General features: G+C 40.8%; 1 protein-coding gene across 1 annotated transcript; it reads right to left on the minus strand.

Annotated features, from left to right (window-relative positions):
- Positions 1-10,638: 10,638 nt before the first annotated feature.
- Positions 10,639-11,109, minus strand: Scp2d1 (SCP2 sterol binding domain containing 1). The gene has a single exon (XM_026400729.2). The coding sequence runs from the start codon at positions 11,107-11,109 to the stop codon at positions 10,639-10,641; it is 471 nt and encodes a 156-aa protein (XP_026256514.1).
- Between the last annotated feature and the right edge of the window lie 16,329 nt (positions 11,110-27,438).

Genomic DNA, 27,438 nt, shown 5'->3' on the forward strand with positions numbered 1-27,438 from the left:
GCAATCATCCAGGGATACAGGACTTTTCATAGCAGCCCTTCCTGAAATCACACCACACTAGAAACAATCCAGATACAAGGGAACATCATTCAGCAATAAAATGAACTGTAACTACACACGATAGCAGGGGCAAATCTCACAAAATGCCAAGTAGAAAGAGCCAGATACAGCAGAATATGCCTGCATGGTCCTGTTTAGACAAAAGACAAAAGAGTCAAGACTAAACTCTGGGGTGTTAAAATAGTGGTTCCTTCAAGGAGAGAGTAATTGGAAGGGGGTGCAAACAGGGCTTCCTGAGGTGCTGATCTCCTCCTATTTCCTGAGCCTGGGGCCGGTTCCAGGAGTGTGTTCGGTTTGGGAAAATACGTTGCACTGCACACTTGGGAACTATACCCTTCTCCCCATGTGTGTTAATCTTCAATCATTTATTCAAAAAATAAATAAACAAAAGCAACATTCCCAAAGTCCCAGAGCTAGAAATAGCCGGAGCAAGATCCAGCCCCTAAGCTGTGCTGTCCCAAGGTCTAACCTATCACCACCATATGCTGCTGCCTCTACAAATCAGAGTCCTGCTAGGAGCAGCCAGAACTTGCTGTGGTCCTCCTTCGGGCCTCACCACCACTGTCTCCTCCAGGTGACTTCCAACTGCTGAAGGGCTTTCCCCAACACCTGGACCCCCTCTGCTGCATGAGAGGTGGACCCTCCAAAACGCCAAGAAATAACTCTCCCTTTCCCAGGAGCTGCACTAAGTTGAAGACTGATGGAAATCATTATCCAAAGTACATGTATAAAGACACAAATATGTGTGAACATAACTTTATATACAACCAGAGATATGAAAAATTGTGCTGTATATGTGCAATAAGAACAGTAATGCATTCTGCTATCATTTATTTAAAAATCAATTAAATTTTTTAAAAAAAGACTGATGGAAATTAGTTTTAAAATTCTGCAACTTCCTTTTTCCTTGGTGAGAAAACTCTAAAGAGTGTTCTTCACTGTCTCTCTGAAACATCCTTTGGGATTGAGTCCTGCCTGCCCACAGCAATGTCCTGCTCAATAAAGAAATCCTAGGTCACTTGCCATCTCTTCTAAGTCCCTCTTCCGTACTCCCAAACAGGTGTTTTCAGAACTCATCTCCCAAATCAACAGACAGAATCTGCTTCTGGAACATCATATTCAGGCAGTCTCTTGTATTGATCTATTTTATGTTGCCATAATTAAAAACTACAGACTAAGTAATTTATAAAGAATAAAGGTTCATGGAGCTCATGGTTCTAAAAGCTGGGAAGTTCAAGATCAGGAGGTCACGCCTGGTGAGATCCTATTTGCTGGCAGGGACTCTGCAGAGTCCTAAGGTAAGAGCAGAGCAAGCTAGCCAGAGAGGATGTACTTTCATAGCAAAATCACACCCTCAATAACACATTAATCCATGAACAGAGCCCTCGAGACCCAATCATGAGGTTCCCCCCCCCCATTCCCACCTTTGAATCCTCACAATGGAAACTAAATTTCATATAAATTATGGTGAAGACTCATTCAAATCATAGAACCCCTTCTTGGAGAGGCATTTCCTGATGACCCCAGTTCCTTTTAGCCACCTTTCTTTTCTTTCTGAAGTAATCTTGTTTGGTTGTCTATTTACTGGGTAGCGTGGGTCTCCCCGCCAACTCCCATCTGAAAATGTAAGCACCAGGAGAGGAGAAACCTCAGCTAGCTTGCCACTGGCACCTGGAACCAGGAGTGATTACAAGCATGGTAAAGGAGAAACCAATCCAAACAGGGCACTGAGCACTCGGAGCAAGGTCTGACCAGTCAGGACCAATCCATAAATAACAGGGGAATTGCAGCTAAATACTAGCCTTGCCAAGAGTAAGTAATGTCTAAGGCATGATAGATGCTCAATAAATATTTATTAGATGAATGGATTAATTGATTAGTTGGTCAGTGAACAAATGCAAACTGGCAGTTCGTGACTAAGAATCCAAAATCAGCCCTCACTCAAACCTTCCAGAATAAGAACCTTGCTCTCGAGACTGGTGTTCGCCCGAATTTTATGTCTAAACACGTGTGAAGAGATCCATCCATCCGTGGGAGCTGAGAGAGCCCTGCTTCTCTGTTTACTTTTGGGGAGTGGAAAAAGCAGCTATAAGAAAGTGGGGGGCCCTACCAGCAACTCCAGAATCATGGTCTACTCTCCCTAAAGGCAAGAATACATTAAAGAGATCCCCACTTGCTCCATCCTTCCTGGGGCACAGGGTTCATCTAACTTTGTTCAAGAGGGAGAAGGTGACATCCCTGGGGAGCTATCCCAAGCTCTGTCCCTACCTCCTAGTTTAGCACCTTGAATTTCTCTGAGCCTCAGATGCCCACTATAAGGTTTGCCTTCCAATGTGGGTGATCTTTGGGGGAGAGGGAAAGGGCTTCATTCACCATTGCATCCCCACGCTAGCACAAAGCCCGGCCCACGGAAGATATTCAATGTGTATTTTCTAAGTGGCTCATTGATTCAAGTGGTGAAATGATGCCCTTTCAGTTCTAGTCCACACGAGGTTCTTACAGCGCCCAGGCCTTGCCCAGTTACTATCCACTGGATCAGACATGCGAGTCCCTTGGAAGGTGTGAAGCAGGCTGCAAACAAGGCAATGACGAGCTATTTTCAGAGGATGCCCCACAGACGAGCTGGCACACACACCTCCAAGCTGTTCCCTGGAAGGAGTCCTTGACTTCAGCACTAAGAGTCCACATTCGTCACTTGGGCTTGATTTCCTTCCTCCTACCCTTTTGGCAGGAAAACGGGTGGAAAAAAAAAAAAAAACCTGGCAAGTGTGAGTTTCATTAAAACTCACATAAAACTGGGGAATTAGAGGAGAGAGACAGTTTCCCAAGAGCTTCCTGGGCCTCTGATATAAAAGTGATAAAATCCTTCATCAGAATAAATTGTCTACCCTTTCCCGCTTCGGGCATAAATGGAATATTCTGGGCCATGGAGAGACCTGAGATTCCTCTGAGTGGCCCTTAGCATCCTGCTGTATGCCCCGCCCCTCCTACTGCAATTTCTACCTGATTCTGGAAATAACTGATTCTGTAGCTCATTCGGTCGGTCGTTTTCTGCTTTGGAGCTAGGGCTCCCTCTCTGAGGTCAGGCAACCTGTAGGGCCCCAGAGGGGAAGGGCCTGAGGCCTGGAAGGAGCTGCCCAGTCCCCTCCATCTGGGGCCCAAAGCCACAGCAACCTGTGCTGGGCTGTGAGCACACAGGCGTCTACGAGGACTGGAGAGTCCGAGAAGCAATGGGCGCAGCCGTCCCTGACCTCCACCCTTCTGTTGGCTGACATCCAGCCACATCCCAGCCCTGGTTCCTGGGACACGGAGGACTGGAAGGGCACAATGAGGCCAAATGAATCCCAACTCCAAGGAAGAGGGGTTCGTTTTGTTCTCTTTCCTTATAAAGCAGTCTCACGTGAGATTTTTTCTTTTTTTTTCCTAAAAGGCATAGACAAATGTGAGCAAAGTTTCCACGGGGCAGGTCACATCAGGCTCTGCTTTTCAGGGGGTTAGGGGACATTCTTTGAAGAAAGGATCTGTGTGCCACCTTCTGGAATAATTGAAAATTCTGCATATTGATGCTTGTGTGTACCTATCTGGAAGGAAACACAAGAAACTGGCAGCTCCAGGTACCTTGGGGGAGAAAAATTGGGGAAAGGGGAAGAAGAAATAAGAATGCCTGAATTTTCTCTGTATGCTCTTTGGTACTATTTTTTTTCCATGTGCATTTGTTTAAACGTTAAGGAGTCTGTTCATTCATTCCACAAATATTTGTGGAGTCTGCAATGAGTATCAGGCTTTGAGAGACTGAGGAAAGGGAACCCAAGCAAGAGCCCTGACTGAGTCCTGCCCTCAGGACCCATCAGCTATTTGAGATGTGGGGGGACCTTGGAACCTGTCATCCCAACCAAGACTCTTCTGAGGAAAGTGTGCTGCTGATTGAATATCAAGATGGCAGTGTAAACCAGAACTCTCCTGCTCAAACCAGAACATTTATTTGGCCCAGATACAATGGTCCACACAAAGTCAGAACACAGGGTTGGAAAAAAGAAGGACTTACATATTGTGGGAGAAAAAAGACAACTAAAATAGTTACAGTTTCATGAAGGCATGGGTGGAACTTAGATGGTAGAGTCAGGGGAGAAGATAGAATTTATGGTCCCCAAGAGAATCCTACCTCTCAATCCCCAGGACTATGGCTATGATAATGGACTATCATACTACAAATACATTAACTATCTTAATTCAATATGCTTTAAAAAAAAACATAGACTGGCTAGCTTAAACAACAGGTCTTTCTTTCTCACAGTCCTAGAAACTGGGAAGTTTGAGATCAGGGTGCCAATATGGTCAGGTCTGGTGAGAGCCTTCTTCCTGATGTACAGCCAGCCACTCCTTGTATATCCTCACATGGCAAGAGAGGACACAAGAGAGAGCTTGGTCGCTTCCTCTTCTGGTAAGAGCATTTATCTCATATGGGGGACCCACCCTCATGACCTCATCTAACTCTAATTCTTTCTAAGTCTCCACCTGCAAATACTATCCTATTGGAGGCTAGTGCTTCAACATATGAATTTGGAGGGAAGGGAAAGAGATGAATCTTAAATCTATAGTATTACCTTAAATAGCTAAAGGGATTTTGAAAATGTGATTAAGGTTACTAATCAGATTTTTCTGGGTGGTAGGCCCAGTGAAATCACATGAGTCCTTTAAAGTAGAGGCCAAAGAATTTGGAAAGAATTGGAGATTTGCTGGTCTTGCAGATGGAGGAGCCACCTGACCCTGTGGGTGGGCAGCCTCAAGGAGTTGAGAAAGCATCCTTGGTAACAGCCAACAGTGAAACAGAGAATGCAGTCCTACACCACAGAAGGCTGAATGCTGCCATAACCTGGATGATCTTGGTGCTGACTCTTCCTGGAGCCCCGAGATAAGGCCCAGCCTAGCTAACTTCCTCATGTCAGCCTGGGGAGATGAGATTCCTGCTGTGTCCCCCTCGACATCTGGCCTGCAGAGACTGTGAGATAACGCATGAGTATTGTTTTAAACCATTACATTTGTAGTGATTTATTATATGCCACAGAAAATCAACAGAGGATATTTCAGTAAGGGAGAAAAGTAAGGCTATTTACTGTGGGGAACTTGCCATCATGAACACAAATCCCTAAGGTGACCAGCAAGGTAGGCCAAGCTTGTGAAAATGATGATGTGAGCTCCCTGACAGGTCACCACCAAAATGCAGCCTCGGAGCCTAGGATTCAATGAGGAGAACGGGACCTGGATCTGTCTGGAGAGCCTGTTCCACCCCTAACACCTGAACTGTTGCCTGGCAGGGTGGCCACAAATTCAAATTTTCAGAAAAAAACAGAAATCATTTTATCTACTTATTTATTTATTAACTTTTTTATTTGTTCTAATTGGTATGACAGCAGAATGCATTTTGATACATTGTTCACAAATGGAGCATAACTTCTCATTCCTCTGGCTGTACATGATGCAAAGTCACACAGGTGGTGCAATCATACATGTATATAGGGTAATAATGTCCATCTCATTCCACCATCTTTCCCACCCCCACACTCCCTCCTCTTCCCTCACTTCCCTCTGCCCAATCTGAAATTTCTCCATTCTTCCCTAACCCTTCCTTCCCCCCATTATGGATCACCCATCTGCTTATCAGAGAAAACATTTTTTGGCCTTTGTTTTTGGGGGAATAGCTTACTTTGCTTAGCATGATATTCTCCAACTCTACCCATTTACCTGCAAATGCCATAACTTGATTCTTCTTTAAGGCTGAGTAATAGTCCATTGTGTATATGTACCACAGTTTCTTTATCTATTCATCTATTGAAGGGCATCTAGGTTGCTTCCATAGTTTAGCTCTTATGAATTGAGCTGCTATAAACATTGACGTGGCCACATCACTGTAGTATGCAGATTATAAGTCCTTTGTGTATAAACGGAGGAGTGGGATAACTGGGTCAAATGGTAATTCCATTCCAAGTTGTCTGAGGAATCTCCATACTGCTTTCCAAAATGGTTGTACCAATTTGCAGTCTCACCAGCAATGTATGAGTGAATCTTATCCCCACATTCTCAACAACACTTATTGTTGCTTGTATTCTTACAGAATGGGAGAAAATCTTAATCACACCCACATCAAATAGAGCACTAATCTCCCAGATACATAAAGAACTCAAAAAACTTAATAGCAAAAAAAAACCCCACAAATAATTCAATCAATAATTGGGCTAAGGAACTGAACAGTCACTTCACACAAAAGAAGAAATACAAATGATGAACAAATATTTTTTAAAAAGCTCAACATCTCTTGCAAATAGAGAAATGCAAATCAAAACTATTCTAAGATTTTATCTCATTACAGTCACAATGGCAGTTATCAAAAATACAGAAATCTTTTTGTGCAGTAATTCAAACTTTAAAAACACTATTAAGACCAACCTTGTTCAGACCGATCAAAACACAGACATGTGTTCCGAGCCAGATGTGACCTTCTAGGGCACCAACCAAGAAGAAAAGGCAGAAAGGTCCCTGGAGCAGAGTATGAAAACCCTGAATGTGGAAGACAGTGAGAAGCCAGTGAAAGACCCCAATAATAAATACCCTGCCTCTCAATCAGAGAAGAAAGGAAACGTGTTTATGGAAACCTACTTCAGCCAGCAACCACGATGGGCATGTCCCAGCTGGAGATCCCTGGAAAACTGATGTTCCAAGGGCTACTGGCTGTTTCCAGAGGGGAAAGCTGAAGCAAGGAGCCGTTCGATTATTGTCTGTGATGATGCAGATGTGAAATGGTGATCCCGGGCTCAAAACTGTTCTCTTTTTTTAAAATTGATTCTTTTTAGTTATACATGACAATAGAATTCACTTTGATATGATTATACAAGCTTGGAATCTATCTTTTTCTAAATAGGACCCCATTCTCACAGATGAACACAGTACTCATTCCAACATCTGAGTGCTGTCAGCTGCCCCAATGGGACATCCCAGGATTGAGTATTTTGCTTCTTTTAATTGAAAAGGGGAGAAAAATAAAGGAAAAATCAAGGAGAGGGAATTTCATCAAAATAAGGAAAGATCAGTAGAGTAAACAAAGAGGACTGAGAAGGAAAAGGGGATGAGAAAAGGGAAGAACAGCGGAATGAATCTGACCAAACTATCAAATGTGCATGCATAAATGTGGCACAGTGGGTCTGACATCAGGGGATGCTAATTTTTTTTAAAAAAAAGTAAATAAACTGTAAATGGAGAGATGGGTGGGTTGGAAAGGAGGAGGGGAACAGGAGGCAGGGTGAAGTGCTGAGGATTGAATTGGAGTGGGTTGAGTTCTCTGCCTTTGTGATCATGTCAGGGCATATCCTGGTGTTAGAGAACTATAAAGAAAAGGGGTGTTCTGGGGTGTCTCTCAAGGCCTGGGCCTTATTGGTTAACAAATTTTTTTCTGCTCCCTCAAGGATTCTGCCTGTCCATTCTCCCACTCCGCCATAGCGGCCACCCCATCCTCTATAGCTCTCCCTCTCCCCTCTGACATCCCAATCTCTCAGAGTCTATTCTCCCTGCTTGCTTATAACTCAGTCTCTCATTTACCCAATTCTAAATTCCTACAAAGGAATCTAGTTGGTCCAGGATACTTTTTTTTAAGTTGTTCCAAGTCAGAATGGGTCATAGAGTCCAGATGACAGCCCAGGCATGACCCAAGGTAACCTCTCCCTCAGACCCCTCCTCCACCCTGTCTCTAAGCAACCCTTGTCTCAGGCCCAATCAACAGAGGCCATAATTATCTCATGTTATGAGCAAGACCCTTGGGTTGTGGGGGCTTGGGTGAGCCATTTCCCCTCAAGAGGGATATAGGCACAACAGCATTCCAAACACCTGCATTACCCCATGTTGGATTTTGGGAAATAGAAGTTGCCTAAAAGTGCTCACAATAGTTCACACTGTCAGCTGGAGGCCCCTGAGACACCCACAACTGCCCTATGTACCCCCTGGGTCATCAAGTTCATGACCCAGGTGAAAGAAGAGGACAGGGACCATCTCAAGACTCCACCAAGAAACCTTCACAATTTCTTCTGACCATGGAGTAGTCACCAACTGGATCAATGTCTCTTTCTTTCCCACAAAAAAGACTGGATGGATTTGGTTAGCAACAAATCCTCACTCCGTGTGTCTCTCTCTCTCTCTCTCTCTCTCTCTCTCTCTCTCTCTCTCTCTCTCTCTCTCTCTCTTTCTCTCATAGGGAGTGAACCCAGGACTACTTATGCTAGGCAAGTGCTCAGCCTCCAAGCTACATCCCCAGACCCTTGCCTGTTGGTGATGTGGAGAATCTAGAAAAGTCTCTGCAGAGCCCTCCAACTCAGTAAGGAGTTGGAAACATTACCTAATATGATGTTAGACGACTCATTCTACTGAGAGAAGGGCAGAAGTGTCAGTTCCCTTCAGGAATGCAACCACACAAAGCCCTCACTTTGAGTGGAAGCTGGCATTTTTTAAAAGAGAGCTTCACCCAGGTTATATTTATATATAAAAAACTTGCATATGTGTGTGTGTGTGTGTGTGTGTGTGTGTAAAATGTGAAGTTTGGTGTTCTGACCTATATAAACACCTGTAGACCATCACTACCATGAACATGTTCACCGCCCCAAGTTTTCTCATGACCATTTATAATACCCCCCTTACATCCTTCCCCACTCCCAATGCCCATATCTCTTGGCAACTACTTCTCTTTTTTCTGTCACCCCAGGTTGCATTTTCTAGTATTTTATAAATAACATCCACTCAGCTTTCTCTTTTCTCACACAGCATAATTATTTTGACAATCATCCATTTATGTGATTTATCAATAATTCACTACTTTTTATGGCTAAGTAGTATTCCACAGTATACATACCATATTTTCTTTATCCATTCACCTCTGAACATTTGGTCTATTTCCAGTTTGAGGTTACCACAAACAGCCAACATGAATATTCATGTATGATTGTACATATGTTTTCTTTTGCCTTGGGAAAACACCAAAGAATGTAATGGCTAGATCATTTGGTTGGTATTGTGGTTTGAATGTGACCCACAAAAGTTCCTGTGTTGGAAACTCCCATTTGTCAATGGTATTTGGAATTGGGGCCTTTGAGAAAGAGAGTTAGATGAGGTCACAAGGATGGAGCTATCATGAGGGTATTTGTGGCTTTATAAGAAGAGGAAGAGAGACCCCAAGGTAGCACACTTGTATTGTCTTTCCATGTGATACATTCTGCTATGTTATGATATGGCAAGAAAGCCACCACCAATGCAAACAAGACACCAGCACCATGCTTTTGGACTTCCCAGCCTCTCAAACCATGAGTTAAATAAACTATTATTCTTATAAATTACTCAATCTCAGGTATTTTGTTCTAGTAACAGGAATTGGACTAAGACATTAGGCACATATTTGTGCCGTTTTGGTGCAACTTTCCTCTGGTTTTGGAGTGTCCTCAATGTGTATATTTAACTTACTAGATATTAAGGTACACACAGACCACATATGAACAAATAACACAGTCGCTCATTAGGAGGTCACAATCAGTTGCAGCTGGCTTTATTCCAGTCCTCCCAGATGTGTGAAGAGAGCTCCCGGGAGGGAAAACCTCCCTGGATGGACTTTGATTTGAAATGATGAACTTTGATGTAAAACACTCAGTGCACAAGCTCTCAAGCGCATCAACACTTTAGTAATAGCTCACAGAGGATTATGTGATCTGTCTCCAAGAGATCCTTTAAATAATGGCCGCGTCTCATAGGTCTATAATAGAACAGTCAAGGTCAATAGAGAAAACTTTGCATGCAATAAGGCAGGACAGGGGTTCTTCAGGGGGTAGTCACATCAACACCTTCTCAGAACTTGTTGGGACTGTGCATTCTCCCCAGCCCAGACCTACCTAGTGGAAACCATGAAATGGGGCCCCCCATCAACCTGGACTTGAACCAACCTTGCTGGTGATTCGGATGCATGCTTCAGTTTAAGAACCACCGGCCTAGAACATTTTTCAAGCCTTTCAACTTTACTAGAATTGAATCCAGCAGAAATTATAACACAGGAAAAAGTCTCATCCCTCTATTGCCTGGGTTCCACCCACAGACCTGTGGAGCCTGCCCTCTCAGAGTCTAACAGCCACAAGGACTAAGTTACCATGCAGAATGCAGAAGTGCACAACGATGTTATCACTTACTTTCCCGAAGCAGCAAACTTAGAAAAAAGAAAAAAAAATCTTAGGGAACACAATCATTGGAGCATTTAAATCCAACTATCAAAATCACCCATTTCCCTACATATGGCTTTCACCCTGGCATATGATGACATAAATGGAACTAAGAAAAAAAAAAGACAAAAATGTTAGGTGATGCACTCCAACTCTCTTTACTGCTCCAGACCCCACTGCAAATATATACATCAGCAGGAAAATTAATCAAACTTGAATAGGAAGAATTTGAGTAAAAATATTGGATACTTTTTACTTTAATCTTCAGTTTAAGCATGATTTCCACTTGACATTATAACCAGAGAGAATTTTTGATCTTTTCCTTGGTATTTTTCCATGCTTAAATTTTAGCCCAGTCCTTGAAAACTCTCTCCAGCTTCTGGCCAAGCAGAACCTTGCCACTCACTTTGAACTTGCCAGCCAGGAAAGCCTTCTGTGGATTCATTTTGCCCAAAACTAACTCCATAAAGACATTCTCTGGAATAGTGAAGACAGTGTCTGCTGGAAGCCTAGAAGATCCTGGATACATGTCCCCAGAGCCACTCTTCAGGTCAATGGTCCACTGCAGAATGATCTTACCATCTTTGGTGATGTCCAGCTGGAAGATGGCATTGACTTTCTTTACTAGCTGGCCTCCCACTTCTTTGATGTGATGGCTAATGTCCTCAAACACTGGGAAGCTCTGGAATGCTGACAGCTCTAGAGGGTTTGGCATGGCAAGTTCCCGAGCTGAACCCAAAGCTTTGAGCTGGCTCGCCTGAGGTCCATTCCCTGCTTTGATCTTGGGTTGATGGTCGATTCTCCTCCACATCTTTACTGTACTGGTCCTCTTGACCCTGCCGTCTGGTCTGTGGACAGCTGTGGCCAGATTAATACCCACAGGTCAGATTGTGACATCAAAGTTAAGGCCCAAGCAGGGACTGAGGCTGGTGTGTGTGTGCTGCAGTCTTATTGGCCAAACAAATTTTAAAATATGACATGGAGTGGGGGATCAGACAAGTAAGTGTGAAGTAGGTACACCCACGCACACACACACACATCCCAAAACAACTAGGGTCGTTGGTGCTACAAGTCCTTGAAAACTCTCTCCAGCTTCTGGCCAAGCAGAACTTTGCCACTCATCTGGAACTTTCAATGATGGTAAGGGAAACTGTCCCCAGAAGGCTTTGTCTTTCAAATGCAGGCACCTCCCTGATTGCAACCCTGAGAGAGCAGTTATTTTGATTCCTTTAAAGGTGGATAATCCTTAAGGTACAAATCATGATGCTGAATTTGGCTTTATCAAGATACTGGCCTTAGGGTAAGATGCTTTTAGGACAAAACAGTTTAAAATAGCTGATTGGAGAAGAAATCAGCACCAAGGCCAACATCAGAAACCTCCTGTCTTCCAGAAAAAGAGAGAAAGATGAGAGATTATAAGATCAACTGAAGATGCTGCTGATGTTGTTTGATAATTACATAAAATAATATAGCTCTTTCTCTGAGCCAATATGCTGAGTTCTAAGCACATTACATATATTGACACATTTAATTTTCATTGCAACCCCCTGAGATAGGTATTAAATTTATCCCCATTATATAGATGAGGAAATGAGGGAAGGAGAAATGAGGGGACTTGCCCAGAATCACATGGTTAGTAAGTAGTGTAGCCAGATTTGAAGGAGTCTAGAACCCACTCTTACTTTTTACTTTTTATTTTGAAATAACTTCAGCCTTACAAAAAGTTTACACAGTAGTACCTGTGTAACTGACCTCACCCAGATTCCCCAAATGTTAGCATCAGTACAATAATCTAATCCAAGAAGTTAACATCGGTATAATACTCTTAAGTGATCTACACTGTATATTCAGATTCTGCAAATTATAGCACTACTACCCATTTTTCTGGTCCACAATGCAGATTCTGGGCTTGGATTCTAGGTTGTTTTAATTGTGTGTCTTTCTTACCACCTCCTGTCCAGGGAAACTCATCCATCTTTGTCTATCATGACCTTGACACTACGGAAGAATATCTGCCATCCCCAAGAAAGGATGACAGATTGAGTTGGTGTAGTGTATTCTTGGTTATCAAAAAATACTCATGTAACTTCGGGATTTTGAATTGGTGAATATTCATGATGTGTGGAAAAACATGATACACACCACAATCTCAATCACACAAAATGGGATATTGTGTATATATGCAATATATACACAATATATACACCTAGAGGGACACATCCAACTAAGCTTCTTGTGACTGGCTGACTTTGTTCTTTGCTTGTGTGTTTTTGTTTTTTGGGTTTTTTTTTTGCCCCTGTAATGTACAATTTACTTTTAAAAAATAAAAATTATTTTAAAAACCAAAAAAAAAAAGAATATCTGCCAGTCATTCCATAAAATGTTCCTTGTTTTGGGTTTATCTAATGTTTCTCATGGTTGTTTGAGGTTGTACATTTCTGGCAGGAATATCCTATAAGTGATCTTGTCCTCTCCCTGGTGAATCATATTAGAGATACGTGACGTGAAAATGTTATTTTTGTCTCTTATCTGCTGATGTTGACCTTGATCACTTGGTTGAAGTTGTATCTACCAGAATTCTCCACTGCAGAGTTACTGTCTATTCTTCAGTGTCTTGTAGGGAAGTACTTTGAGAATGTAAATATCTGTTTTACATAATGCTTTGGTCCACTCCTTTTTGTATCCATCCTTGGCCCATATCTGCAGCCATCAGTGTGATGTGTAACAAATCATTTTACGTATTTTATATTCTCATTACTCCCTTGACATTTAATAATTGAAATTCTGCTATAAGGAGGTGCTGCCTCTTCTCTCTCTCTCTCTCTCTCTCTCTCTCTCTCTCTCTCTCTCTCTCATTTTATTTGTTCAGTTACTTATCTGAGTATGGACTTGTGAATATCTATTTTATTTTGTGTATTTATTGCCATTATTTATTTTCTTATTCAAATTGTCACAGATTTGGCCATTGGGAGTGCCATCGAGTTGGTATCTGTGTCCTTTCCTACATAAAACTGCTCTTGTAAGTGAAGCTACAATAAATGGAGTTGTAGCTGGCTTTTTTTTCTCTAGGAAGAGTGCAGAAGAATGAAAAAGGCTTCAGTACATTTGCAATGATGGATGAGCTACATTATCAGCATTGAACAGTTATACAAAACCCAATGGTGTCCAAGTTTTTACCATAAAGCCACCAAGGGTGAACAACATCTGCCCAGACAATTTTAAAAGAAGAAGGAAGGGAATTATCCAACAACTTCTCTACAAGCAACCAACAGAGAGGACTGAGCCCATATCTGCTTTTCCTTAAGGATAGGGGTTGTCCCATTTGAATTATTCAGACAGGTCCCCAACTGGACAGGTCTCCTTCCTCAGTATAACAGAAGGGGACATGGCCCTTACGGAAGAAATTCAAAGCAATCCAGGATTCAAGAGAGTGTTTCACCAACAACATAGATTGAAACTGCCATTACATAGTGACACCAACTTTTGGTTAATTTTATTATTTAAATTCTCACCAGATAATGCTCCTCTTATTTCCTTCTCTATGACAGGCTGCTTCTCATACCCTGACTGACATACCACTGGCCTCTAGAAAGCATACCCCCTCCAACTAGGCATGATCTTCGATCTTCCATATCCCCTTGAAATTATTTCTTCTTCAGTTGCTATTCAACCCAAGAACCTAGTGATAGCAAATTTATCATTTTGGGATTCTGCAATCTTTAAATGCTTTAGAATAATGTGAAACTTGTTCTCTTTTTTTAAAAAGTTACAAAAGTCGTTTTATTAAATAAGATGACTTTAGTCTCAAGGAACAACCACCATCATAAAAATTTTTTTAAAAAGAAAGAATGAAAAAAGAAAAGAAAAATTTATCCAGTGGTGATTCTGACATGTGGCTCCAAAGCAGCAGCAGCTGCATCACCAGGGAACTGGTGAGAGAAATGCATGTACCCAGGCCTCACCCCAGATCTGCCTAATCAGAAAACTCTGGGTGTCGGTTAGTCAGGGTTCCCCACAGAAAGAGAATCCATAAGATATTTTAAAATTGAAAGATTTTTTTGACAGTGAATTCCTACATGCCCACCAATATCCTGTCATTAACATTTTATTTCAGGTGTTTGAATCCTTTCATCTTATTTTTTTATTCATTTCAAAGTAAATTATAAGCATCAGTAACCCCAAAACACTTAAACATGCAGAACATTTATGAGAGTTTAATATATGTTTACAGTTGTTAAATGTAAAATTTATATACAAAGAAATGCACAACTCCTAAGTGTGCATTTGCTGAAAGTTTAGCTATGTGTATACTTGAATATAACAAATTTGAATGCCAGGTGACCCTACCTCTCCCACAGAGTCTTAAGAATGGATTCCCATGCAGTGGTGCAGAAGCCTAAACAATCAGTACCCTAGATCCCTTCTTCATTCCTCAAATAGAAGGCTGCTTCCCTGGAAGTGTGAAGCTGTCACCATGAGACCCAAGAGGAAGATCTCAAAGTTCCTCTACCATAGATCCAAAGACCTGAGGTTACAATTCAGGATTTCCACCTTGAGAAGATGCCATAGTTTCTGAGCCTGCACACAAATGGAAACCAAGTGTTATGGTTTGGATATGAGGTGTTACCCAAAAGCTCCTGGGCTAATGCAGAGGTAAAATGATTAGATTAACTCATTTGAGGTATTAATGATTTGAGTGAATTATTCAGTGGTAACTATAGGCAGGTGGTGTGTGGTTTGGAATAAGTGAGTCACAGGTAGCCTGCCTTGGGGATTATATATCTTGTCTGTGGCTCCTCCCACATGCTCTCTGCTTCCTAGCCACCATGAACTGACCGGATTTCTTCTGCCTCACCCTTCCACCCTGATGTTCTGCCTCACCTCAGGCAGGGAACAAGGGAATCAGCCAATTTATGGACTGAGACCTCTGAAACCATGAGCCCAAATTACACTTTTCCTCCTCTAAATTGTTCTTGTCGGATATTTGGTAACAGTAATAAAAACCTAACTAATATACCAAGTTTCCTTTTTCTAACTTGTTAAATTTTTGATCAATCCCTAATAATCATATTTTTTATGGGATACAATGTAATGTTTTGATTCATGTATATATCGTATAATGATCAAAAGGTCATCAGTATATCCATCACTTGAATAATTTCTTAACACTTCTGAAAGCTAATGCTGTTCTTTGGCTCATTTGGTTTCCAATAGGATCATCACCCACTTTCTTGGCTCTGCTGATTCCAGCAATATTTTTAACAAAGTTGAGCACGCAGCTGGGGACCAACAAACACTTTCAGGGTTAGTTGTTCAGTTGTAGGTTGGTGAATACCACTTCTTCCAGAGATAATGTGCCAGGGCCTGCAGGGTGCACATGGAAGGGCAGAAGCAGAAACTTAGCTCTCAGGGACCTTACAATGTAGGAAGGAGATATGTCAGAATTCTAGCTACCTCTGTGTTATGAACTGAATGTTTGTTTCCACCCCAAATACATATATTGAAGTTTTAATCCATATCATGATAGTATTAGGAAGTTTGGCCTTTGGCAGGTAATTAGGGTTGAATTAGATCATGAGGGTGGAGCCCCATAATGAGATTAGTGCCCTTATAATAAAGAAAAGACATGAGAATGTTCTTCCCCTCCTTCTCCCCTTTCTTTCTGTCTCTCATCATATAGCAAGAAAAAAAGACCACATGAGCACACAGCAAAAAGGTGACCATCTGCGAGTGGCCCCCGCCAGAGCTGAATCTGTAGGCATTTTGATGTTGGACTTCTCCACTTGTAGAATTATAAGAATTAAATGTCTTTTTGTTTTAAGGCATCCATTCTATGGAATTTCATTATAGCAATTCAAGCAGACTAAGAAACTCTGGACCCTTGCCAGAACTTGGCATTGCCAGGTGCTTTGTTTTGTTTTTTAATTTTAGTTATTCTAAAAGGCATGTATCCCATATATCTTTGAGTTCTAAGAGAGTGATAATAGTGAAAGGAAAGCTACTCAGAGGAGTGAATAGTTTGCTATTTGTTGTGGTTTCAGGAATGGCATGTATTACCGTGGGTGAGGCTGTTATCTAAGTAAATTGCATCTCTCACTCTGTTGAAAAAATGTGATAGATCAAATTTTGGGTCTCCATTCATCGTGTTTCTGAAATGGGAATGTTCATCCATAGCCTTGTGATGGCTTCATTGTAAGTGGTGAAGTTGCCGCACCCCTTTGAAGTTGGATGTGTCCATGTGACCTACTTTGGACAATGTTAGAGGACATGCTGTGAGCAGAGGCTGGAAATGTGTTAGGGCAGTTGTGCTTGTGCTCTTGTGTTTTTGCAATGGGCAGCTGCTGGTGCAGAGAGGATGAGACACATGTGAAGTTGGCCTAGGACCAAGTCTAGAAGAGCCCCACCTAAACTGGCCAAAGAGCAAATCGTCTGATGGACCAATGAGAATAAATTCGGGTCATTTTAAGTCTCTTGAGTTTTGGAGTGGTTAGTTACTCGCACTTCTGTGATACAAGATGACTCATGTAAAATTTAGAGAACATAATGGCTGGGCTTTCAAATCAGGCCAAGTAGTCAAGATCGTCAGTCCTGAAATAGCCAAGTCGGGAGGAAGTGACCACTGGCAGTCTTTCCACATGTGAGATGGATACGTTTAGAGGTCCAAATGATGATAGAAAACTCAGTTGCTTTCGTTTACATACTTGCAATTCAAAATGTGGTTTGTGGACAAGCAGCACTGGCATCCTTGGGGGCAGGTTAGAAGTAAAGAATCTCAGGCCCCATCTAAGACCTGCTAAATTAATGTCTGCATTTTAACAAGATCCCCAGTGATTACACAGCTTATTAAAATTTGAGACATGATGAACCTGGGAGGATCTATATATTCACTCACTTACCTGTCACATTCTCATGACTCATGAGTTTGAAAATAAAAACCATTCTGTAATTTATCCTCAGGCTAAAGTTTACAAATACCGCACACACACACACACACACACACACACACACACACACACTCACACACACATTGGAAATAAGATGCAAACTACAAAGACCTTTAATTTAAACAGTTTCAGGTAAAATTTTTCTCTTGCACTTTTTTTCTTCTTTTTTTATTAATAGACTTTATTTTTTAGAGTAATTTTAGGTTTACAGAAAAATTGAGCAGAAAGTATAGAAAGTTCCTAAATACTTTTTTTCCCATTCTCTCTGCTGTGTTTCCCCCCATCATTATCATCTTGCATTAATGTGGTACACTTGTTACAATTCAGGAGCCAATATTGAAATATCATTAACCCAAGTACATAATTCACATTAAGGTTCTCTCAATGTTGCACACTCCATGGTTTTGCCAAGTACATCATGTCAGGTACCCACCAATGCAGTATCAGACAGAGTAGGCTCACTGCCCTAAAAGTCCTCTGTGTTCTACTTTTCAGCCCTCCCTCTCCTCTCCCTTTGTCAACCACTGACTTTTTCACTGTCTATAGTTTTGCCCTTTCCAGAATGTCATATAGTAAAATCATACAGTATATAGCCTCTTCAGATTGGCTTCTTTCACTTATCAATATTCATTTACAGTTATTCCATGTCTTCTTATAAGTGGATAGATCTTTTATAAATTACTAAATAATATTCTACCATATTACTAGAATTTAAGCTATTCATCTACTTAAGGACATTTTGGTTGCTTCCAAGTTTGGGCAATTATAAATAAAGCTGCTATAAACATTTGTGTGCCTAATTTTGCATGGCCATGAGCTTGTGCTCTTTTGTAGATTTTTAAAATATTAAAGTATGAAGTATGTAGTTGCTATGAGTAAAAATAATACCAAAATTTATTGAACAGCAACAATCTCCCAAGTATTGCAATAGCTCCTCAAAATATTCTGAGGTAGTTATTAGCATTGTTCCCATTTTAAAATGAGGACATTTGTAATGAGGAATGCAATGAGGAAATTTTATAAATGAGGGTAACTTGTCTAAAGACATGTAAGTAGTAACTTTGGACCTATGAATTTATGGGTTTGGATGTTTCAAAGGTATGATTTTTGTTTCATCTGGTCCTTTAATAATAACATTTGTTGTTTAGTTATCATTACAGATTAAGAAAAGTAGGTTTTTTTTCTTTAAACAAATAGTATTTTTGTTCCTTTCAAGAGATTCTATCTATACTAAGTGGGATTTCTATCATTAAAGATTTCCCAATATGAATGGCCAATGGAAAGGCGCTCAGCATCATTAGTCATTAGGGAAACATAAATTAAAACTAGTCAGCCCTCCATACCCACAGATTCCACATCCACCAATTCAATCAACTGAAGATGGAAAGTACATTTTTAAATGCCTGTACTGAACATGCACAGTCTATGTTCTTGACATTATTCCTTAAATAATACAGGTTAACAATTACTTTCACAGCACTTACATTTATTGGGTATCATAAGTAGTCTAGAGATTATTTAAAGTATATGGGAGGCTATGCATATGCTATTGCAAATACTGTACCATTTTATTAAGGGTTTTGGTATCTGTGAGGGTTCCTGGAACCAATCTCCCAAGGATACCTCGTGACAAATGCACAAGGAGATACCTCTTCACCCCCATTAGAATGGCTAAAGTTGGAAAGTCTGGCATAACAAGTGTTGGTGAGGATGTGGTCCAACTGGAGCCCTTGTGCATTGCTGTGAGAATACAAAATGATGCTGCTACCATGGCATACTGCTTGGCTATGCCATGTAAAGTCAAATCCCTGCTCACTGTACAATCCATTCATTTCATGCCTTAGTATTTATGCAAGAAAAATAAAAATGGATGTGTATAGAAAGACAAGTAATGAATGTTCCCAGCAGTGTTCTTTAAAACAAGACAGTGGAAGGAATCCAAATGTTTTCTTATGCTCTTTACCTTCTGTTCATCAACAGAAGATTGGGTAAACAAATTGTGGTATAATTATTGTAGAATGGAATACTACTTAGAAACTAAAAGGAAAGGACTATTAATTCACTCAATGACGTAGATGAATCTCAGATACATAAGATTGAGTGAAAGAACCCAGATTTAAAATGAAACTGCACTTTGGAAAATGCTTTTAAACTGCAGTTTAAAAACTCCAGCAGGCAAGACTGGAGTTTTTCTGCTTCTGCTGGCAGCTGGGGTCTGCACAAGCTGCAGACTTCTGCAGCCCAGTGTTGCAGCTCTTGTGGCAGGCCGTGCCTTCCAATGTTGCAGCAGACCCCAGCAATTCATGTCAATTTCTTCTTCTTTCTGGGTTCTTGTCTCATGAATTCAAAGAATGAAATTCCCAGACCATGAATGAGTGGAACAGTAGGATTTATTGAAGAACAGGAACAGAATTCTGGCAGTGCAAGAAGGCAACCAAAAGCAGGTTTTTTTACCCTCTGAATGTGCTAGTCTAGCACTTGGTTCACCATTATTGGTCCACACATTTGCTAATTAGGATTTGGAAATATACTAGCACTACTGGTCAATTTTTGAGTCCCAATTTTAATTCCACTATGCCCCACTTCCATTTTTTCATGGCAGGTCAGTAAGCAGGAGGTTGGGGTCGTTGGGTGGAGCTGTAGCACTACACATATCTGGCTTTTACAGCAGGCATCCATGCCATGCCCAGGCAGGGCCACCAAAGGATGACAGGTCAGCGTGTCTGGGTGCTAGCTTTCTGCGCCTGTGTGGTGTGCTCCAAGCAGCAGCAGGCCAAGCTCGCCAGTGCACATTTTGACCCACCCGGGCAGCCACGCCAGTGCTCCACTGCTCCACTGCTGCTTCTTGGGAGGGACCAGTAGGCCGGCTGCACAGGAGCCGTGTCAAAAAGACAACATACAGTGGGATTCCACTTATAAGACAGACTGAAAATGGCAAACTACAGGAACAAAAATTATATAATTAGCAGTTTGCAGAGAATGGGGAGTAGACAGTGGGTTTATCTACAAGTGAAGGGGCACAGAGGAGTTTTGTAAAGGGTTCTAGGGAGTGACATGATGGAACTTTTCTGTATCTTGATTGTGAAAGTGGTTGCACAACTGTCAAAACTCAGAACTATAAGCTAAGAAAGATGGATTTAGGCATGTAAATTGTACCTCAACTTTAAAAACACAAAGACACGTGGGCAAATTTACATTGTCACTGGATGAGCTCTTTCTAAAGCAGAGGTCACATCCTTGTCTCTCGCCCTGCACAAAAATCAATCCAAACGGATCAAAGACCTAGGAATAAGACCAGAAACATGGAACTCTTAGAATAAAAAGCAGGCACGGGCAACAACTTTCTCAACAGGATCCCTAAAGCTCAGAAGATAACGCCAAGAATTAATCAATGGAATGGCATCAAATTAAAAAGCTTGGCACAGCAAAGGAAACAACGAAGAATATGAAAAGAGAACCTACATAATGGGAGAAAATCTTTGCTCTTCTGATAGAGGATTAATATCTGGAATACATAAAGAACTCAAAAAACAACATTAAAAAAATAACCCAATTAAATGGGCAAATGAAATAAACAGACACTTCTCAAAAGAAGAAATACCAATGGCTAACAAATATAGGAAAAAATATTCACATCTTTAGCAATAGGGAAATGCAAACCAAAACTGCACTGAAATTTCTTCTCACACCAGTCAGAGTGACAGTCATCAAGAATACAAACAATACTCGGTGCTGGATGGGATGTGAAGAAAAAAGAACACTTTTACACTATTGGTGGGACTGTAAATTAATACAACCACTATGGAAATCAATGTGGAGGCTCTTCAAAATACAAGGCATGGAATCACCATATGCCCAACTATACAACTTCTTGATATTTATTCTAAAGAATTTGTGTTGGGGTTCTGCCTTAACGGTAGAGCACTCGCCTAGCACATGTAAGGCCTTGGGTTCAATTGTCAGCACCACATATAAATAAACAAAATAAAAGTATTGTGTCTACCTAAACAACTCTAAAAAAATTTTTAAAAAGAATTAAAATGATCATACTACAGTGATACACACATGCCCATGTTTACAGAGCACAATTCACAATAGTCAAACTATGGAACCAGCCTCGGTGACCATTAGTGAATGAATGAAGAAAGAAAATGTGGAATACATTTACAATGTAGTTTTATTCAGCCATAAAGAAAAATGAAATTATGTCATCTGGAGGAAAATGAATGGAACTTGAGAATATTATGTTAAGTAAAACAAGCCAAACTTGGAAGGTCAAGAGTCAAATATTTTCTCCCATTTGTGGAAGCTAGAGAGAAAAAGGGAAAAGAAAGATCGGGGATGGATCTCAAGAAAATCAAGAAGAGGAGAAAGTCAAGTAGAATGGAAGAAAGGGATGGGGGAGGGGAAAGTGCTGGGGAGTGATACTGGCCAAACAGCATTGCTATATTGTGTATATATACAATATGTAACAACAAGTCCCACCATTATGCACAGCTGTAAGGCACCCATTTAAAAAGGATGTGGAAAAAGGTTATTCCACTTTTTCTTAGAATCTAGTAATAACAATTAAAACTTTAAAGCTATTTTAAAATAAATAAATGAAGCAGAAGTCAAAAGCCAAATCTAGAATACTGGATTTTTGTGTTTTAAAACTATATCAACACCAGTAGCTATTATTGCACTAAGGTTATACTTTTATTTTTTATTTATTTCTTCTAATCAGTTAACTTTTGCTATATTGTGCAGTGAACCAACTGACAACATTTCAAAAGCAAATCACATTAAACATTTTATTTCTCTTTATTGGTCGTTCATAACATTACATAGTTCTTAATACATCATATTACACGGTTTGATTCAAGTGGATTATGAACTCCTGCTTTTACCCTGTATACAGATTGCTGTATCACATCAGTTACCCTTCCATTGATTGACATATTGCCTTTCTAGTGTCTGATGTATTCTGCTGTCTAAAAAATAAAAAAATAAAAAATAAATAAATAAATAAATGGATACGAATAAAAATGCTGTTATAGAAAAAAAAAAAAAGCAATAGACTTCTATTCTGCAAGATTATCAGTGCACATGCCTTCTCAACCTGAATGTAACAACTCTCCTGGAGGATCATTGTTTGTTTTTTTATATGTTCTGTATTCAGACCCTCCATTAAGTCATAGGTCAAACATTTCAGGCCATTTGATAAGTATGAAGAAGATGATGAGAAAAACTTCTAAACTAACCAGACAATCAAATGTAATGTCTTCATCCTTTAAAAATATTATTCTAAAATAATTAAGATCTCATGTAAATCGAGGAAGATCAGTAGAATATAGGAAAGACCAAGGACTGGGAGGAGAGAAGGGAGAGGGAAGTGCTGGGTAGTGATATTGGACAAATTATATCGTTGTATTGAATGCATGTGTAAATATGTGAAAATAAATTCTACCAGTATGTACAACTGTACTTCAACACTGAAAACTGTGGGAAATGACATGGAATATAAAGTAATTAATCCCAAGAAAGTAGATTTGTAAAATATCTTGGAATACCAAAGCTATCATTAAATATTGGATTATAAAAAAAAAACATTTTATTTCTCATAAGTGGCTGGGGTTAGCTGGCTAAGGCTGAGAAATTCTCTCAGGACACATGTATCTATCTGTGGGATTTGTGAGCCAGCTAGGCATGCTCTTCCCATGGTGGTGGCAGAACAAGAGCATACCCACCCATGGAATGACTGACATAAGCAACCCAGATTCAGATCTAAAGTCAACAGCTGGAGAAGCACACTACACCCACAAGGCTATGACAGGGCAAGCGTCAGGGAGCAGAGAGGAATTAGGACCCATGGTGCAAACTACCACTGCTACTGGCATCTAAAAATGGAAAGATGTCAGTTGTTAAGATCCAAATTCTGGATTTTCTTACACTTGGAAAGACTCACAGTCGTCAGCCAGAATCTCCATCTGGCAACACTTATCCAGTCTGGGAAATGGAGACTGCTTGCTGCAGGCAGGCAGGGATCCCCACTCCCCACAGTTGACTGTCATCATCTGTCTTCAAAGGCCAGATGATCAAAGGAAATGTTTCACAGTTCCTGAGATCTTTCTTCACCTAATTTCACCAAAAATTCTGCAAGGTAGCCTCTAAATATGCCTTTATATCCATCTATTCAACATGTACTGGGTGGAAGCACTGGACTAGACATGGATGAGAACACACACAGAGAAAAACAAGTGCTGACCAGGATGTGGAGAAATTGGAATCTCTGTGCACTGCTGGTGAGATCGCCAACTGGTGTAGTCACTATGGAAAACAGCGTGGTAGCTCCTTAAAAAAAATTACACACATAATTACCATAGGCCCAGTAATACTACTTCCATGTATACACTCAAAAGAACCGAAAGTAGGATCTTGAATAGGTTTTTATGCACCCATTTTTATAGAAACATTTTTTACAATACTCAAAAGATGGAAACAATCCAAATGTCCATCAATAAGGGAATAAACAAAAAATGGCAAATAATGCAATACTCTTCAGCCCTAAAAAGGAAAGAAATGTAGATGCATTCTATAATATGGGTGAACTTTGAAGATAATTATGCTAAATGAAGTAAGCCAGATATAAAAGGACAAACACTGTATGATTTTATTTACAATAGGTACGTAGCGCGTAGTCCAGTTCATAGAGACAGAAAGTTGCCAGGGTGTGAGAAGAGAAGGGCACCGGGAGCTATTGTCTAGTCGACTCTTAGTTTTAGTATGGGAAACTGGGAAAAGTTCTAGAGGTGCATTGGGGTGATTTGCAAACAATGTGAATGTATTTCATGCCACTGAACTATATTCTTATTCGTGGTTAAAAGGGTAAATTTCACGTGATGTGTATTTACCACAATAAAAATGAGTACACAAAGAAAAATAAATGTCTGTAAAGCAGCTTACAGTCCCCCTTCTCCCTGTACCCTCACATAGGTGGAGATATTCCCCTCCCCTAAGAGTGGGCTGTACTTAGAGATTTATTTCCAACAATTAGAGTACAGTAGAAGTGAGGGCATAGGACAACCAAAATTAGAACATAAAAAGTATTGTGGCTTTCTCCTACCTCCCTCTTGAATGAGTGCCTTGTTTGAGGAAGCTCAAGCAGCCCTGTGGAGAGGGCTATGTGGTGAGGAACCTCCTGCCAACAGCCACAGAATGAGCCATCTTGTAAGAAGACCCTTCAGCCCCAGTCAAACCTTCAGATGACTACCCCATGACCAATATCTCAATTGCAACTTCAGTAGGTAGGGACCTTAAGACACAGCTACCCAGCTAAATCTCTCCCAAATTTATGACCCATGAAAATTGTGAGATAATAAGTGTTTGTTGTTATAAGTTTAGGTGTGATTCATTAACACCAATAAGTAACAGATAAAATGCACACAGTGCTCAGAAAGTTAAGAAGAAAGAGATGAACCTGGGAATGATCCTTGGAGGAAGAGACTTTTGTGCTCAGTCTTTAAGGACCTGTAGAACATAATAGGCTAGATAGAGGAGGCATATGGGCACAGCTATTGAGAGAACAAAGCCCTGGGATGTCCAAGGAAAACAGAGATCCTTATGTCTAAAGCACAGGGGTGTACAAAAAAAAAAAAAAAACAGATAAAATTTAATAGGTTAATTCATTCAACACATTTTTATTGAGTACCAGGACCATAAATAATAAACTAAAAAAAAATCAGATTTATTCTCTGGACAGTTGACAAGGATTGAAGGCCTTCTGAGTTGAGACCGAGGAAGGGTGGTCTGGCCTCCCAGAGTGGAATGGGTGTGAGCCAGGTTGGCTGGGAGGAAGGGAAACCTGCCATTAGATCTTGTCTCTGATGGGGAAGTGGGAATGGGGAAAGGTGGGATGATCAAACAGAGAGGAAGCTGAAAGTTTGAGTTTAAAGAAAGCCAACAGGGGAGAACAGTAGAAGGAAGGGGAATGGCCCAAACAGTCACATGCTGCAGAACAATGGCAATAGCAGGAATCAAGAGAGCCAGTGCGGAACAGGGCACCTTCCGGGGCAGAGTGGAAGTGATAGTGGGGAGGAGGTGGCCCTAAGCAGACTCCTTGTGGGGTTTTGCAGGAAAAGGAGGGTGGCAGCAGGAGGGGAGTAAAGATAAGTTGTTTTTTCTTAGGAGAGGGAAATGGGAGCATGTTATATGCAAAAGGGAAGTTGAAAACAAAGAAAATGCAAGAGAAATGGGTGGAAGCAATGGTGTGGTGGTTAGGAGCTTCACTCTGCAACAAGTTTGAATCCCAGCAGAGGAGCTGCTTAGTCAGCTTTCTTTACTGCTGTGACCAAAAGGCCTGACCACCAGAACAATTTTAGAGGAGGAAAAGTTTATTTGAGGCTCACAGTTTCAGAGGTCTCAGTCCACAGAAGTCTGGGCCCAGGGTGAAGTAGAATGTCATTTTGGAAGTGAGGCAAAAGAAAACAGCTTAGGACGTGACAATAAGGAAGCAGAGAGAGCTCCACTGACCAAGGACAAAATATAAGCCCCAAAGGACACCCCGAGTGACCCACCTCCTCCAGCCACACCCTACCTGCTTCCGGTTACCAACCAGTTAATCCACTCAAGTGAATTAACACACTGATTAGGTGAAGGCTCTCATAACCCAATCATTTCACCTCTGAACTTTGTGTTGTCTTACGCGAGCTTTTGGGGGACACCTCGAAAAGGGATCTTGTACAAGCTGCCTATCCACTGGTGCCTCTGTTTCTCCACCCCAAAAGTAAGGATAATAACAGTACCCATGCTATATGGGTTGCTACTATAAAAACAAAATGAGATAATCCATACAAAGTGTCTGCGACAGATAAAGGTTCAGTGAGGTTTAGATCTTCTCATAAAACTGGATTCAAAAGAGAAAAAGAACCTGAGGAAATGGTTAGGAGACTGGGCCTTCAAGGGGCATGGAGGACTCCTGTTCCTGTCCAACAAAGGAAGTTGACCAAATATGTGCAATGACTTTGAAGTGGAAAAGAGCAGTCCCATCGGTCTCTCCAAACTTTTCCTTCATCACGCCCCCCCTGCAGGGGCCTTCAGAACAGCCAGTTTCACACAACCTTCCTGAACATTGCTTGAGCTTCCCATTTCTAGATTTTTGTATCCTGTGTTCTATTTCCACCCAACTTCTGTCCTTTCTTCAAGTCTCAGTTTAAACTGAATTGGCCTCTGTCAGAAAAAAACGTAAGGGAACAGTGTTGGCCAAAGCACAGTGTTATACTGTGTGCATGAATGAATATGTAAAAGCCATTGCCACATTGTGAAAAATTATAATGCATCAAAACCAAATATGAAAAAAGACCACCTTATAAAACGATGATAAAGTAAATTTAAATAACTTTTAAATATTTAAAAAAGAAAACAGTAAGACACTACCATCTGTGAGAATATCCAGTAATGCAATCTCTCTCTCTCTCATCTGAATTCTAAAGAAATTAATAAGACAAAAAAGGGCAGATGGAAACTAAAAATATGCTTTTTTCACTGATAGAAATGTACAAGAAGGAAAAGAATGGGAGGGCCCAGTGGGCCTGCCAACAACACAAGGTAGAGCTACCCCCCACCTATCAGCCACCCTCCTGGGAGGCCTCTGCATGAAAGGCTGGTAATGAAGAACACACAAGAAAGTTCTGTGCCGTCAGAGCTCAGGTAGTACTTCTCAAATTCATCACTCAAAAAAGTCACCCCATTCCAATGAACACAGGGGTGAAGACAGGCCAGGAGTGATTTAGGTAGAAATTTATTTCAGGGAAAATCTCTCCCTGAGGAAACCAGTAGAGACAGGCCCTCCTCTCTAGTAAATTCTAATTCAAGCTGGGTTGGAGTTGAGAATACAAACAGGGGAAGCCTGTACTGAAGAACATGGGCATTTCCTGACTTTACCTAATATTTCTTTTTTGTGCTTAATTTTTTTCCTTCATATTCTCCCTCAGGTTTGGTTGAGGATTTTAAAACTCAAGGTGGGAGTTCTCTCAGCTGCCCTCAATCCCTCCCACTGCCTCATTTTCCCCTGGCAGAATGGATACTCCCTCTGCAAGTACACTTGAATAAAGAAAGACTCCACTTTATGGCTAGTTTCATGAACTGTAAACTAAGAGAACATTCAATATAATATTTTAGGTGTCAAAACTGGTTAGCTTCAGATTCAAAGAAATAAC

The sequence above is a fragment of the Urocitellus parryii genome, chromosome 6 (assembly GCF_045843805.1).
Source record: "Urocitellus parryii isolate mUroPar1 chromosome 6, mUroPar1.hap1, whole genome shotgun sequence".
NCBI lineage: Eukaryota > Metazoa > Chordata > Mammalia > Rodentia > Sciuridae > Urocitellus > Urocitellus parryii.

Bases quoted from the DNA above. Each gene is read 5' to 3' on its own strand.
- Scp2d1 (XM_026400729.2), bottom strand. From the start codon at position 11,109: ATGTGGAGGAGAATCGACCATCAACCCAAGATCAAAGCAGGGAATGGA.